Raw genomic sequence first — 15665 nt, forward strand, 5'->3', positions numbered from 1 at the left:
GTACTTTTGTGTGCCGTGGTTACTAGTGTCACATTTGGGCTTGCCTTTGGTGATTGATTAGTCAATTTAGGATTGCAAATTATGGCTGGAAACAGTGGCAGCAGTAATCTTTTGGACATTAAGAAGCTAGAGGGTGCACATAATTTTGCAATTTGGCAAAAACAATGCTACAATATCTTGGTGCAGAAGAAACATGTAAAGCCCATCAAAACAAAGGGAACCAAACCAGCGGACATGGATGACTTGGATGAGCTTGCTCGCTCTACCATTTTGCTCTCAGTGTTAGATAACTTGCTCTTTAACATTGAGGAGTTGAATTCAACATATGCAATGTGGCAAAGGCTTGAAAACTTGTATGCTTAGAGAAGTGTAGCCAGCAAGGTTTATTGGTTGAAAAAATTGATGGACTTTCGCATGAAAGAAGGTACAGCCATGTCTGTATCTTTGATTGAGTTTAACTCAATTTTCAGTTAGTTGTATGCTTTGGATTTCCATATTGATGAAGAGTTCAAAGCTACTTTTTTGCTATGCACTTTGTCTGAAAGTTGGGATACTTTCGAGGACAGCTTTGAGTAATTTGAATGCTCAGTTGTTATACTTTGATGTGGAGAGTTCTTTGCTGATGGAAGAACTCAATAGGCAGAATAACTCAACAAACAAGTCTTCAAATGCATTATATACTAGAGGTAGATTTCAGTACAAGAGCAGTTTTGAAAACAGAGCACATAGGAAATCTCGTGGAAAAAATGTGGAGTGCCATCATTGTGGCAAAAAAGAGCACTACAAACAAGATTGCTGTCAATTGAAGAAAGAGAAGGGCAAAAACAAAAACATTGAAGCCAACAAGGCGGAAAACAAGGATAGCCAACTTGCCGAAAAGAGCAATGTGAAAATAGAAGAGGTTAATGTAGTCACTCATGATAATGAGAGTGATGGTGATGTGCTTCTTATTACTTCTTTGAGTGCACATGCATTGATTGCAGATTTTGAGGGTGATATGCACACTTGGATACTTGATTTAGGTGCGTCCTTTCATGTCTCACCACATCATGAGTGGTTCTTTGACTACAATGGTGGTGTACGTGGTGTTGTCCACTTAGGGGATAACTATGCATGTAAAATTGCAGGCATTGGCAGTGTGAAACTGAAATTTCAGCATGGTTCTGTGTTTATTTTGCATAATGTGAGACATGTACCTCAGCTCAAGAGGAGCTTGATAAGCACATAGCAACTAGATGATGAAGGCTATCACACCACCTTTGGAGATAGCAGATGAAAAATTTGTAAGGGTTCTCGCATTGTTGCCAAGGGGTCCAAAAGTGATACATTGTATCTTTTGTATGTATCTAGTATGTGTGACTATGTAGTCGTCATAACTAAGTAGCTAAGTGTTTCTTTGTGGCATAGCCGGTTGGGACACATGAGTCAATTTGAAATGAAAGTGCTCTCTCGTTTGGTTTATTTATTGTCTTTGAGTATGCTGATTTTGAATAGTGCGATCATTGTATTTATGGTAAACATGCTCAAACGTCACACAAAAAATCTCTTTCTCTAAAGTCTTCACCCTTAGAGTTGGTACATTCAGATATATGTCAAATGCCAGGATTATCTTTAAGGGGGGAAGAAGAAGTATTTCATTACCTTTGTCGATGATGTCATACACAAAGTCTGGGTTTAGCCAATTCGTAGGAAAGACGAGGCCTTGGATAAATTTAAAAATTTCTAGCATTTGCTGAAAATCAGACTAGCAAGACATTAAAATGCCTTCGCTTTGACAATGGTGGGGAATATGTGTCCAAAGCCTTTCAAGACTTTTGTGACAACAAAGGGATTAAAAGGGAGCTTATTGCTCTTCATAATCCCCCCCAAAATGGTGTTGCCAAGTGTATGAACATGACCATTCAAGACAAGGTCCGTAGAATGCTGTCACATGTGGGTTTACCCCATGGATTTTGGGCAGAGGTTGTTATGACAGCTGTACACTTGATTAATCGGTCACCAAACGGGTCATTGGGAGGGGGAGTCCCTCAAGAAGAGTGATCGGGCAAGCCACTTTCGTATGCTCACTTAAGAGTGTTTGGTTGCGAGGCATTTGTACACATTCACAAGGAAGAATGTAGCAAACTTGAGCCAAAGTCTTGTAAATGTATTTTTCTAGGATATGGTGATGAAGGTAAGATGGGGTATTGATTATGGGATCTTGAGAAAAGAAAAGTAGTACGTAGCAATGATGTCATTTTCCGGGAAGATTGCATGCATAAACAGCCCAAAAGAACGTAGGAGGTTAAAAGGGTTGTATTCTGGGAGGATGTACCAATAGGACAGCAAAGAATGCCTGTTAGACAGCAACAAATGCCTGTTGTAAATGTCCGTGAAAATGCAAGGAATGATGTTGAAAATGATCAGCAGAATCTTGCCCATGATATCCCACAAATTCAGCAAGAACATGTGTCTTTGGAACAACCTGAACTAGCTGTACAGCATGCTGAACCTATAGAACAACAAGCTGTTAATGCAGATTTGAAGGTTGAACAACCAGCAAATTTTGACCATTGGGTTTGTAGGTTGACCTAAGTGCCAAAATAGCCAAATAGATTTGTTTTTGGTGTAAACTATGTGGCTGATTATGTCATGTTAACAGATTGTGGGAACTGTCATACTTCCATGAAGCAATGGACAGACAGGATAGTAAGAAATGGTAAAAAGCAATGCTATCAGAGATGGAATCCCTCATGAAGAATGACACTTGGGATTTGGTACATTTGCCAAAAGGACAAAAAGTGCTACCTTGCAAATGGGTTTACAAAATGAAAGTCACTTTTGGTTTTTTGCCCAAGTACAAGGCACGCTTGGTTGCTGAAGAATACAAGCAAGAACATGGAATTGATTTTGATGAAATCTTTTCTCTTGTAGTCAAAATGACTACTTTGCGAACCATCTTGGGGTTGGTTGCATCTGAGGACATGGAATTCATAGAGATGGATGTAAAAGCCGCCGTCTTACATGGCGATATGCATGAGGAGATCTATATGCAGCAACCTGACGGTTTTGTTGCAAAGGAAAAAGACATGGTATGTAAACTCCACAAGAGTTTGTATGGGCTGAAGCAGGCACCGCAAGAATGGTTTCACAAATTTGACACATTTATGCAATCTCAAGGATTTCATCGTTCTAAAGTTGATCACTTCTTATACACCAAGAAGGCAGTAGATAGCAACCTTATTCTCTTGGTTTTATATGTGGATGACATGCTGATTGCAAGCAAGGATGTTCATGCCTTGGACTCCTTGAAGTAGAGTCTACACAATAGCTTTGATATGAAAGATCTTGGTAAGGCAAATCACTTTTTTGGCATGCGTATACTCAAAGACAGATCAAAGGGTCTTCTTTATCTGTCACAACAGGAGTATGTCATGGGTGACGAAAGTTCTGTAGCGTTTCAATACGGAGGGGGGAAGGAAGCCATTAGTGTACCATTGCCTCCATGTGTGAAAGTTGGTGCATATGATAGCTAGCGAACACTAATTGTCTCGATCTTCGTGCCTCTTAGTCACTACATTTGGTATCTGAGCCAATGACTCAGGCAAGCTGTTGAGAGGTAGACCAACAAGTGTAACAATCTCGTGTAACAGTCTTGTGGACTGTTGAGGAGCAAACAACATGTGGCGAGTAGACAAATAAGTAAGCAAAGAACGATTGACGGATAGGCAATTGCTGGTCAGGTGCAGTCAAGGGCAGAGCCGGGCAGACTGATGACACGCAAGACAGGCTGCGTGACAGGTGATGAGGCGACTTGAACGCAGCGTCCAACGGTCTTCGTGATAGGTGATGGGGTGAACTGAATGCTATGGGGCTGCACGATGACCTATACGCGACAAGCGACATGTCATTCCGTCACATGAACAGGGCAGAAGATCAACGCCACATTTTTTCCTTTAATTTTGCTTCATCCTATTTTTCTCTTTATCAGGTGTTCACACCTACAAGCACAGAGTGTAAATTTGTGTCTTGAAATTTGGGGGTTTTCCCAAATTTGGTGCCTGACACACATTGCAGTGATCACTCGACCAAAAATTGGAGACATTGAATGCACATGCCTCAGAAATTTTTTGGGGATTCTCAAATGCAAGTGAAATTTTTGCTTGATGAGTCAATTTCATGGAAATTTGTGCAATCTTAGTTTGAAAACTTGGGGCTTTTCTCGGATATGGGGATTGTGATGCAGGACAAGACAATGTCCCAGAAATTGCAGGAATTTGTGACATTTTGTCTCCGAAATTTGGGCCTTTTCATGTACATGAAAAATTGGGCTGAAATTTACCCAATCTCTCAACATTGATGCACATTAGACCTCGTGCAATTTGGGGCTTTTGCTCTTTGGGCAAAATTTGTGCACCATTTGGTCATTTTACGTACATGCATGCTTAATTCCATGCAATTTGGACATCTAGCACTTTGAAAATTTGGGGGTTTTTGCTGAAATTGCTCTATTTTGGCAAAATTGGCATGTTCTATGCATGTCAGAAGACAATGCAGATGTGTGGTTGATGCTTACAAAAATTTTGGGGCTTTTGACCATGTGTGTCAAATTTTATGCCCGTGGATACATGTACAACAGAAATTGCAGCTAAAATTTGGGATTTCTCATGTAATGTGATTTATATGCCCTTGGAACAGCTGTAATCAGTTGTGGAATGCTGTAGCACATTGTTTGGTGCTTCTGAAAATTTAATTACAGATCTGGAGCACATAACTTTGCAGTTTGGCAAAAATAGTGCTACAATATCCTGTTGCAAAAGAAGTAGGCAAAGCCGATTAAACCAAAGGGGCAAAGCCCGCAGACATGGAACAGGAAGATTGGGATGAGTTAAATGAGCTTGCATGCTCAACCATTGAGCTATCAATTTCTGATGTCTTGCTGTTTAATATTGAAGGTTTGGATTCTGCATTTGCTATATGGACTCGACTTGAAAGTTAGTACATTTAGATGTATGACAGATGCCAGGATTATCTTTAGAAGGAAAGAAGTATTTTGTCACCTTTGTTGATGATGCTACACGGAGGAGAGCTTGGCATTATAGAGTTACCTGTTTTCCATTGTGACAGTCAGAGTGCTATTATGCTAGCACGGAATCTCGTCTTTTATGCGAAGACGAAGCGCATACAGGTGAAGTATCACTTCATTAGAGATGTACTTGACAGCAAGAGCATTCAGCTTGTCAAAGTGTATACAGATGATAATCCTGCAAACCTTCTCACTAAGGGTCTTCTAGCAGAGTGGTTTGCTTATTATAGATAGATGATGGGAGTTAGATAGATATATGTATTTCAGCTTTGTACATACCTAGACTTAGCTGATTCTTTTCTCCTTTTAATGCACATTGTCTTTAGGTGGGAGGTTGTTGGGAATAAAGGCCCTCGTGCCTTTTAATGTGCTCAGGTGCGAACACATCTTTAGCACTTGTAATTACATATATATATCTATCTAAAAACCTAAAGTGGTATACTCGTCATTGTACCTAGAAATCATGCACACTCTCTACTCTGCTCTCTCTCACTCTCTGTCTCGTTGTTGCTAACAAACACTGATTGTCTCGATCTTCATGTCTCTCGGTCACTATAGCAAAAAGTATTGGGAAGCTGTGAAGGGTATCATGAGATACATTAAGGGCACAAAGGATTTGTGTATTTGTTTTGGTAACCAGAAGTCATTTGTTGTCGATTTCACGGATGCAGACTATGCTGATCTCCTGACTGTAGGAAGTCTACTTCAGGATATGTGTTCATGTTCACAGGAGGAGCAATCTCTTGGATATCTAAGCTTCAAAAGTGTGCTGCATTGTCTACTACAGAGACAAAGTATGTGGTTGCCACGGAGGCATGCAAAGAGGCTTTATGGCTTTCATGTTTGGTGAGAGAGCTTGGTATTACAGAGGTTCCTATTCTCTAGTGTGACAGTTAGAGTGCTATCATGCTAGCACGAAACCGTCTTTCACACAAAGACAAAGCTCATACAGGTGAAGTATCACTTTATCGGGGATGCCCTTGATAGCAAGGGCATTGAGCTTGTCAAGGTATATATAGGTGATAACCTTGGAGACCTTCTCACAAAGGGTTTCCCAGCTGAGCAGTTTTCTCATTGTTGCCAGATGATGGGGGTTGGATAGTATATGTGTATTTCAGCTTGTACATATTAGAGGGGGCTTCTTGGGATGGTGAGGAGTTTCTTCAGGCTTTCCACTCTACTTTGGGCCCTTTCTTTATGGGGAAACCTCTTTTCTCAACATGGAGCCACCATCCCTTGCCGCTTGGCCCTTGGTCCATATTGCTTCTTTGAGCTTATGGCGCCTTTGATAGTTCCCTATTGTTGTTTGCTAATTGGGTTAGAGGCTTGGCTTACCCATCTCTAATTGGTGTTTCTAGGAGTGATCTCTTGGGCTTTATTCATTGACACGGACTTCATCGGGATTGACACTCTTCCTGCCATCCTTGGATCTGCATTTGCTTTGGCCGTACGACACATTTAGGATTTGAGAGGGGGTGTCTTTGGTGACCTTCCTTTTGATTGGATTTTTATATGGTGAGGGGGTTTTGCTCCTTGGTTGGCTTTATTCATTGATAGACTTCATTGGCATGGCACTCTTCTTGCCACCCTCGAATCCACATATCCTTTGGTCTTATGCCACATCTAGGATCTGAGAGGGGCTCTTAGCAATCTTGTGTCTTGTGTGGTCATCTTTTGCTTGTGAGCCTCAATCTAAGTTAGATGAGGACATCAGGATCTTTGACATTGTATTTGCTTGTCATTTTATGTGTTTTAGGGACTTAAGATGGAGGGCACATTAGTGTATTTCTTTTTGGGCACTTTGGGATATCTTGGGTGTCCAATTTTGGGCTTGGTCACTTTATTACGAGTTTTGGCCCTAGTTTGCCCATATATAGGTGGCCTACCCTCCCACACTTTGAATGCTTCCTCCCACTCTCATTACTAGTAAGATATTTGATTCTTTGTCTTGTGGTGGTGTTTTTGAGCATTCAAAGTGTGCAAGGCGGCCACTCCTTTGAAAGGAAATACACTTCAGTGGTGGATAACCTTTGTGATGCAAGGCAAGCCACTAGTAGCTTGGATGCATTTTAAATATGTTTTCTCTTCCCAATAACTCACAAACCTTTGAAGTGGATGTAACAATAGCTTGGTTCAAAGTGGATGTACTTTAATGTGCAAATTTAGAGGAGTATACAAATAAATTTGGGCAGCATTGTTGTTGGTTAGCTCTATTTTCGTAAGAACACAATTGAGTAAATAGAGATATAGGAACAAAGACAAAAGTCACATGCATGACACAATTGATTGAAAATGCTAACACAGCTCATGGAGAGTGATGAAAGGCCATGTTACAAGATATAAGAGTAATAGAGATGCTTCAAAAAATAGTGCTGAAAATAAGGGCAACAAGACTAAGATTTTAGGTAGCAAGTTTAAATCTTGAAAAAAGGGACAAGCAACTAAAAATAAGGTCAAGTCACTCTCTCAAAAGGAAAGCAAAGGACAAGGCCATTTGCTAGTGTTAAGAAAGTTGTTGAGAGGAAGGGATTCTATTTTGCTAGTAAATTCTATGTTTGTAAACAAAAGAAGCATATACCATGTGAAAATTCAAAACCTAAGTCTAAAAATTATGCAGATGACAAGGATTAGAAAGACTGGAAGCTTAAAACTATAGTTGGATTGTTGTTTGATCTTCTTGGTGAACAACCAAATTAGATGCTTCAAAGCTATGCCATGGGTGGGGCAAAGTGAGGGATAAGCATCCTTGAGTTTTCTTTGATGCAGATGCTTGCACCAACTTTATTTCTCCAAAATTTGTAGCCAAGTTGGGCATCAAGAATGAGGAGATGGGTCTCGTTAGCGAGGCTAGTTTGCCTATCTTGGACATGTAGAGCCAACCACCCTCTCACTGGAAAACTTTGTATTCATTTCTAGTTATATATGGATAGTGAGGATTTTCAGATTATGCCATTAGATGGTTGCAATTTATTATTAGGTATTCCATGGCGTCATATAGTACATGCTATGATCGATGTTTATAATAGCTTAAAACTACAGCTGGATTAGTGCTTGATCTTGATGGTGAGCAACCAAGAAAAGATGCTTTAGAGCTATACCGTGCATGGAGCAAAGTGAGGGAGCAATATGTGAGAAGTGGATATAACAACGGAAGCATGAAAGAATGTAGAATAAACTCTTGAACACAAGATAAAAGAGAAAAGAAAAACAAAACACAAGAACTCTGCAAAGGAACTCAAAGTGCTCGGAAAATGGAATTTATATACCAAACACAAGACAATCACGTATAATAGTAAGTTAGTGGCATTGGCTCCCTCTCCACAAGGCATGCATTGGATTTGCATGTGCTGAATGAATGAATGTGGAGGTGCTTGAATAAATAGGCCAAAGGAATGCCGTAGGCATCATGTTGGCCAGCATGAAATGCCAAAATAGTCAACTAATGACCATTGAAAAATGCCTAAATACCTCAATAATATTAAGCATAGCCTAGATTCTCACATGAGTTGACTAGATTGCTAACACAACATCCTTTAGTTGTCTTCGATGCAAGTCTCGCTGCAACTTCATTCTCTAGAATTGACAGCTAAGTTGAGCGTTGAAGATGATGAGATGGTTCCTATCGGTGAGGCTAGTTTGGCTTGTCCTAGTCATGCATGTGAAGATATGCTAGGGTTTGCATTGAAGAAACACAACATGTATGACCATGATTGAAACACAATGATTGAGATAGTGACAAGCAAAACTCACACCCTAGATGCTAAACGCAAATGCAAAACTCAAAACTCAAACAAATTGACAACCGCAAAGAGGAGAAACTCTAAAGTGATTGAATGTTGTAAATAAATGTAAGTTTACAGAATGCCCAAGGGCAAAGCAATGGAGTGTTGGAGAGTGACGTCCATGGGAGACGGATCCCAAGTTTTGTAACCACTAGTTGGAGATGAGAGAGTGCTGAACAATGAAGGGTAGCATAGTTCCGCCTTTGAAAGCTAGTGGCATAGGGTTCCGCCTTTGAGTCAGATTAGGCACCCAGCTCAAAAAACAAAAACAAACAAAATGAAGGGCAGTAGGCTGGTCATCAACACATAGTAGTTGGAGGCATAAATTTGGTAAACGCAATAGTGTACCACCAAAGAAGGTTGAAAACTGGTCACCCAAGGTAGAGAACTGTCATGTGCCAATAGGAGATGTGTGTGCTGATGTAGGCAACTTGTTGAATAGCAAAAACGCAGATACTGCAATAGTCTCATGGTAGGAGAGATGGCAATAGCCTATCACCTAGCACTAGATGCTGAAAACACAAGCTGATCAAGTGCTATTGTGACACAACAGATAGAGATTTCCATATAGCAAGGCGATGGATGAAAATAGGCTATCTAGGGCTGGAAAGTGATGGGTTGCAGTCAGTCGGTGATGGTTGGACAGTAGATGGTAGGTGCCTGGCGGCTGAAAGCTGCATGGTAGAGTTAAAAGCATGCACAAAAGGATAAAAGGTGAATGGTGCATAGCTTGTCTATTTGTAGATGTTGAAGGGTGCCTTAAAAATTAGGGTTTTGGGGGACCATTGAAATTCTCTTGAACCGTGCACCAATTTTGCGATTTTCATTAATTAAGCGTGTTTTGGGACTATTTACAAATGCTAATTAGTTGTAAAGAGTGTTTTAACTCAACAGTTCCGACTATTGGAGAACTTTGCATTTATTTCTAGTTGTATGTGGATAGTGAGGATTTTTTATTATGCCCTTAGAGGACTATGATTTATTATTGTGTTTTCCATGGTGTCAAATATGTGCAATGATTGACCTATATAATAGGAAAACAATGTTAAACAACGAGCGGACAATATTATACAGTGAATTCAAAGATTGCTTTTCGAGCTCCTTACTTGGGGAGTTACCACCTCAAAGACTAAGTGGATCATCCCAATGATTTAATACTTAGTAGTATGTGTCATGAGTACATGTATTTTTATGCTTATCTTCGGCATTGTTAAGCGATGCACATGTGAAGTGAAAGTTACTCTTGGGGCACAGTGGTAGTCCAAAATCTAAGAAATGGGATCATGCCAATGATTTAATGCTTGGTAGTATGTGTCATGCGTACATGTATTTTTACTGCTTAGATTTGGTATTGTTAAGTTGTTTACATGTGAAGTGAAAGCTACTCTTGGGGCATGGTGGTAGTCCAAAATCTAAGAAATGCAATGAGTGTTATTGGCAAAAGTGGGTGCCTAGTATTAGTTTGAGCCTAGCTCATTAAGTGGCCCTAAAAAATGTCCCTTGGTGACATTAGGACTAGGCATTTATTAATTAATTAATGCTAGTGTAAGGCGAAGTTAAGTTGGAAATAACTTTAAGTTCCATAGGGCACATTAAATGTGGATGTGCACTAGCCAATTAACGGGCATGGTCAAATGGATAACTAATTAATATTCAAAAATTTAATTTTGAAAATAAATAAATTAAATAGTCAATGTCTAAAATTGCTTTTGGAAGGCTATCACTTGGCAAATTAATAAAGTTTGAGGAAAGGTTGTTTGTGGCTGGCTCAGTGTGGTGGCAGCCATTGAGGAGATTAAGGGAGGAAGGAGAGGTGGTCTTTGTCATTGGCGTCGGTTGTGGATGTGATTTCTAGCCACTAGGAGGCCAAGACCAGCAGTCAACAATATTTTTGGGCTGTATAGGGCTTGGTGTAGCATGGCTAATCAGGTGATATCATTTTGGCATCATCAGGTGGCAAGCAACAGCCCTTGTGGTTGTCTTGTGGGTGGTGGTGTTGAGGTAGAACATGCTTTATAGCTGATTAGCATTTATAAACAGCCCCAAAACACGTTTAATTAATAAAAAATGCAAAATCGGTGCGTTGTTCAAGAGAGTTTTAGTGGTCTCCCAAAACCCTAATTTGTTGGGCCACCCTTCAACATCTATAAATAGACAACCTGCCCACCATTCAGTCTCGTTCTTTTCGTGTAGATTTGAGCCATCAATCTTCATCCATGTGGTGATCCTACCCTTATGACTATTGCCACGCCTTCCAAAGCTCCTCTAGTGCTTGGCGTCTTCATCAATTGCTTCCACCCATTGTCTGGCACTCTTCCTCCAGTCGTGTTCAACATCTTTGTCATCACCAGTTCCTCTTGTTCCTTGCGTTTGGACTCCACAATCCCCGGTGTCAGGCGGCAGCCCTTCTCCATCCTCCAGGTTGCCTTTTGTTGTTTGCATTTGGTCTTTCCCACCCTTGGTTGCAGCTAGTGTTTATCCTTCTCTTGGCTGCTCGTCCATTGCTGCATTCACAGTTCTCTAGTGTTGCCGCCCTCATCAGTCACCATTGCTGTTGTCACCTCAATCTCTCCTCATTCAAGTGATAGCGTTTGGTGTTTCCTCACCTTTCATCACTCCGATTGGTGGTCACAAGACTTGGGATCCGTCTCTAGTGGACATCACTCTTCAACGCTCCATCGCTCTGCCCTTGGGCATTTTGTACACTCTTACATTCATTTACAACATCCATTCACTTCAGAGTTTCTCATCTCTATGTTTGTCTCTGTGTTTGAGTTTTGAGTTTTGCTTGTCACTATCTCAATCTTTGTGTTTCAGTTGTGGTCATACATGTTGTGTTTCCTTAATGCAAACCCTAGCATATCTTCTCAGATGGCAGCTGATTTGGGCCACTTTTGGCGACATAAATCAGCATATTCTCTCTCTACAACTTCCTTGCTCATTGTTTGAAAATCTTTTAGCAATTCTCACCATATTCTAGCCTTTGGTGAAGGTCAATAGTGGTCTACTGCTGTCAAACCTAAATTACAGCAGAAATTAGGGTTTACTCAGCCACCTTGGGACTCCTGCATATTGATTGGAGACATGGACAGTGGATTAGCAGCTGTTATTGAAGAAATTGCAGCTGATCGGAAGGGTAGCTCCATCCCCTTTTGCTTTGGCTTGCACGCAAGTGCTTGAAGAATAATTTGTGCCCAAAATTATAGCCCAATCAAAGGGGCAAGTTGATTCTTAGTGCCGCGGGTCGTTTTGACAGCCATTTGTGGTGTTGGGGCCAATCAGTGTTGGCTGTCCAATATAAAAGTGATCTTTGAATTTTGTTGCTTTTTGTAAGAACCCTATCCATGACTTGTATTGCTCAAAACGGCATTTTTGAGAAACAGAAATGGTGGCTCTATTTCAGGCGTTTTGGTGGGTCCAAAGTGCCGTTTCTGGAAACTGTGCTGCTATCTCCCAAGTCCGGGAGGGAGCCTATTTGGCTCTATGGCTGGGAGGTAAGTCTAATATCCATTCTTTTTATGTTGACCATGGGTATGATCGTGTTTCGTGTGCAGGTTGGATCCTAGGGGGATGTTTCACCCATTGTCATTAATGATGCTTGTGGCATAAGAGGGAGATAAATGCTACTAGAAAGCCATATATTGTCAGTTTCAGCTCTTCTGCCCTCATTCTTGGCTGCTGGGATCAATCTCTCTCTCTTTTTTTTTTTCGTAAAACAATCTCTCTCTCTCTCTCTCTCTCTCTCTCTCTCTCTCTCTCTTTGAGAGCCATGGAGAATGCAAATACATGTAAAATATGTGTGGAGGTTAGAACGGCAGCTTTTCTCTTTACCTGGGAAATTAATTGGGCACTGTGTGACTCCATTATCAATAGGTATACTGCTATTTTTGATCAAAATTTTATCAAAATAGGTTATTACAGCACAATGTTCTAAGATCTGTTGTGGGGCTGTGAATATTTAACTGATTTATCCTGGGACACAAGTGCATGTGTGTGCGCACGTACTTGTGCCAGTGTCAGTGTTAGTACATGCTTGTGCAAGTGCAAGTATGCCTAAGTGTTTCAAACATTTTCAGGTTCATGGAAGTTAGGATTTTAAAATTGATTTTGGGCATCTGCCCAAAGTTGGGAAGGGCCAATTAATTTTCATTTTTACTGAATTAAAATTGGCTGGAAATTCGGTTGTGGGGTGAGTTCACTTGGGCATGTTTGCCAAGTGTCAGGGGCTGACCTGCCATGTGGCAATCAGCCATCAATAGGACCATGCAGGTCTGGGGAAGAAGGGGAGCGAAGTTTTGGGTGGTTTGGCAGCAGGCGACAGCAGCTGGGCACCTTCCAGGAGCAGGTGACAGTAGCTGAAGGTTGTTTTGGGGTTGGTGACATGATCTGGGGCTCTTCCTTGCCAGCTGGATTCTCAGTTTTGGGTATAATGTGCTATCAATCACAGTTTGCTGCCTTTGGGACTGAATTCAGTAAGAATTGGGGTTTGTGAGGGACATAGTTTGAATAGGATCATGTCTCATGGCTGCTGCATGTTACCAACAGGGGTTGTGTCTGACATCTGTTTACTCTCTTTAAACCTGTTCTCCTCCTCTCTTTGTAGGAGCTACATACTGTCTTCTCCCATACGTCACAGTTTGGAGGACTGAAAGATCTCTCTGATAGATTCTTTGCTTTTACATCTTTCTCTCTTATTCTCTGATCTTTATTCCCTTCTGTTCACTCTTCTTGACTTTTTTTTGTTTTGGTCTCCCTCTTGGCAAATATCTTCTGTGAGACTCATGCAATGTGGATAATTTTGAACTCTGACCTTTTTTGTAACTTGGTCCTGCTTCAATTTGTAAAGTGCCCTCTTGCATAAACTTTGTGTTATAACCAAAAACTACTGACCCTAATCTATAACATCTGTATAGATTTCAGTCAGCTACTTGAGGTCAACCTAATTGGTAAGGTGATTTGGAAGAGCATTGTCCTTTTTTTGGTGGTAGATTGTTGTAGCGGATTGCTGACATTCTGTGGTACTGATGTGCACGTTTACAGGTATCATTTCAATGTTGCAGACTCTCGTATATTGCAATATGTCACAAAGGGTTATGAAGATGGCCTGTTTATAAGCAGCATTGCATCCAGTGCAAATCTCTGGGCACTTGTAATGGATGCAGGCACAGGTTACACAGCACAAGTTTATGAACTTTCACACTTGTTTCTACATAAGGTAGGTTGCAATGCTGTTTAAAGTTTTTTGCAAACACATAAGGGGGTTATTCCAGGCAATCACACTGATGATGGTGGTGGAAAAATTTCAGGAATGGATAATGGAACAGTGGGAACAGAAGTACTATATCAGTGCAGTTGCTGGCGCTGATAATGGAAGTGCCTTAGTGGTTATGTCTAAAGGTAGGTTGTTTTAGGGAGCCTCTAAACGTGCAAGTTGTTTGATTGTAGCTTCTTTCTGTACTGAATCACCTCTACTTTAGGTACACCCTTCACTCAACAATCATATAAAGTGAGTGATTCCTTCCCTTTCAAATGGATCAGCAAAAAGTGGCGTGAAGGTTTTCATGTGACATCTATGGCAACTTCTGGAAGTCGGTGGGCAGTTGTTATGTCTCGAAATGCAGGTTTTACAGACCAGGTGGTTTTTAAATTGAAGCATTTAAGACTTGCTATACAAAATTGCACGTCTGACTTTAGAGATCAGCATGCTGAATCCTGGTCTTGCAGGTTGTACTATGTCTAATCTGTGTGATTGCAGGTTGTTGAGCTTGATTTCTTGTATCCAAGTGAGGGCATACATCGCCGTTGGGATACAGGCTATCGCATTACTGCAACTGCTGCCACTGGTGATCAGGCAGCATTTGTATTAAGTGTACCTCGGAAAAAGCCTTCAGATGAAACCCAGGAGACTTTACGTACTTCAGCTTTTCCCGGCACTCATGTGAAGGTTGGAGGATAAATGAAACACATTATCATATTGGCAGAAATTGTGCATTTGATAATTGTTTGTTATACCTTACAATGATTACATGTTTTGCCTCATTATTGCAGGAAAAGTGGGCCAGAAACCTTTACATTGCAGCAGTCTGTTATGGGCGCACTGTATCATAGGACCTGTCAAGGTAGTACACACTTGGTGCATGCTATCATCAAAGTTCAGCTACCACTAGCTGGTAGAAGTCAAGAGTAAGAAAACCTTGGGCACAGTTGGATATTATTTGCAAGAAGCATCTGCAAAACCCAGGCTTCTTGTGATTTTGTTTTGCTCCTGTTTGCTGCCATATGAGGCCAACAAGTGTATAAATGCGAGGAGAGTCGAATACACGATCCTCATCCTGGAAGAGGTCAATGAGGTGAGAGCTTGTAAGGATGCTGTAGATACGATATTACAGGTTCTGACAATAGTTTGGCCTCACTTAATGGTGAACCGTGGTCTTCCTCTGCTTGCGGAGATTTAGTTCGACATACCAGCTTTGTAATGACTGCTCGTCGTTCAAAACCATTCAGTGAAATGAAAGCAGAATACAAATTTCACAATTATTTGTCTCGGGCCTCGATGGTTTATGCTTTGTAGTATTGCATGTTGTCCTATCACCAATTAAACCACATTCAGAGGGAAAGCATTTGTTAAGATGTTTTTCTTGTGGATGCCCTTTGAGCACAGCAGCTACACTCGCAAAATCCTTCCTCACAATGAATGTGAGGTACTGAAACACGCGGTTCCCCTAACTCACCACGATAGCTTCATATCCATCTAAAAATACATGACTGTAGGCAATGCTTTTGGAGTCTCCAAGTGTTATGGGTAGTGCTTAGAGACT

At 40.9% G+C, this 15665-nt stretch overlaps 1 protein-coding gene across 2 annotated transcripts in view; it reads left to right on the top strand.

Annotated features, from left to right (window-relative positions):
* Positions 1–15379, top strand: part of LOC148018003 (casein kinase 1-like protein HD16) — a 28548-nt gene extending 13169 nt beyond the window's left edge. For both annotated transcript variants that reach the window (XM_087661109.1, XM_087661110.1), the window contains 5 exons: positions 13888–14062; positions 14154–14244; positions 14325–14482; positions 14603–14791; positions 14896–15379. In XM_087661109.1, the coding sequence (XP_087517235.1) occupies positions 13888–14062; positions 14154–14244; positions 14325–14482; positions 14603–14791; positions 14896–14955 (673 nt within the window). In that variant the 3' untranslated portion in view covers positions 14956–15379. The remainder of the gene's footprint in view (positions 1–13887; positions 14063–14153; positions 14245–14324; positions 14483–14602; positions 14792–14895) is intronic.
* Positions 15380–15665: the final 286 nt, after the last annotated feature.

This window comes from Lygodium microphyllum, chromosome 21 (genome assembly GCF_053477565.2).
Source record: "Lygodium microphyllum isolate KBCC chromosome 21, Lygodium_microphyllum_v1.1.10, whole genome shotgun sequence".
Lineage (NCBI taxonomy): Eukaryota > Viridiplantae > Streptophyta > Polypodiopsida > Schizaeales > Lygodiaceae > Lygodium > Lygodium microphyllum.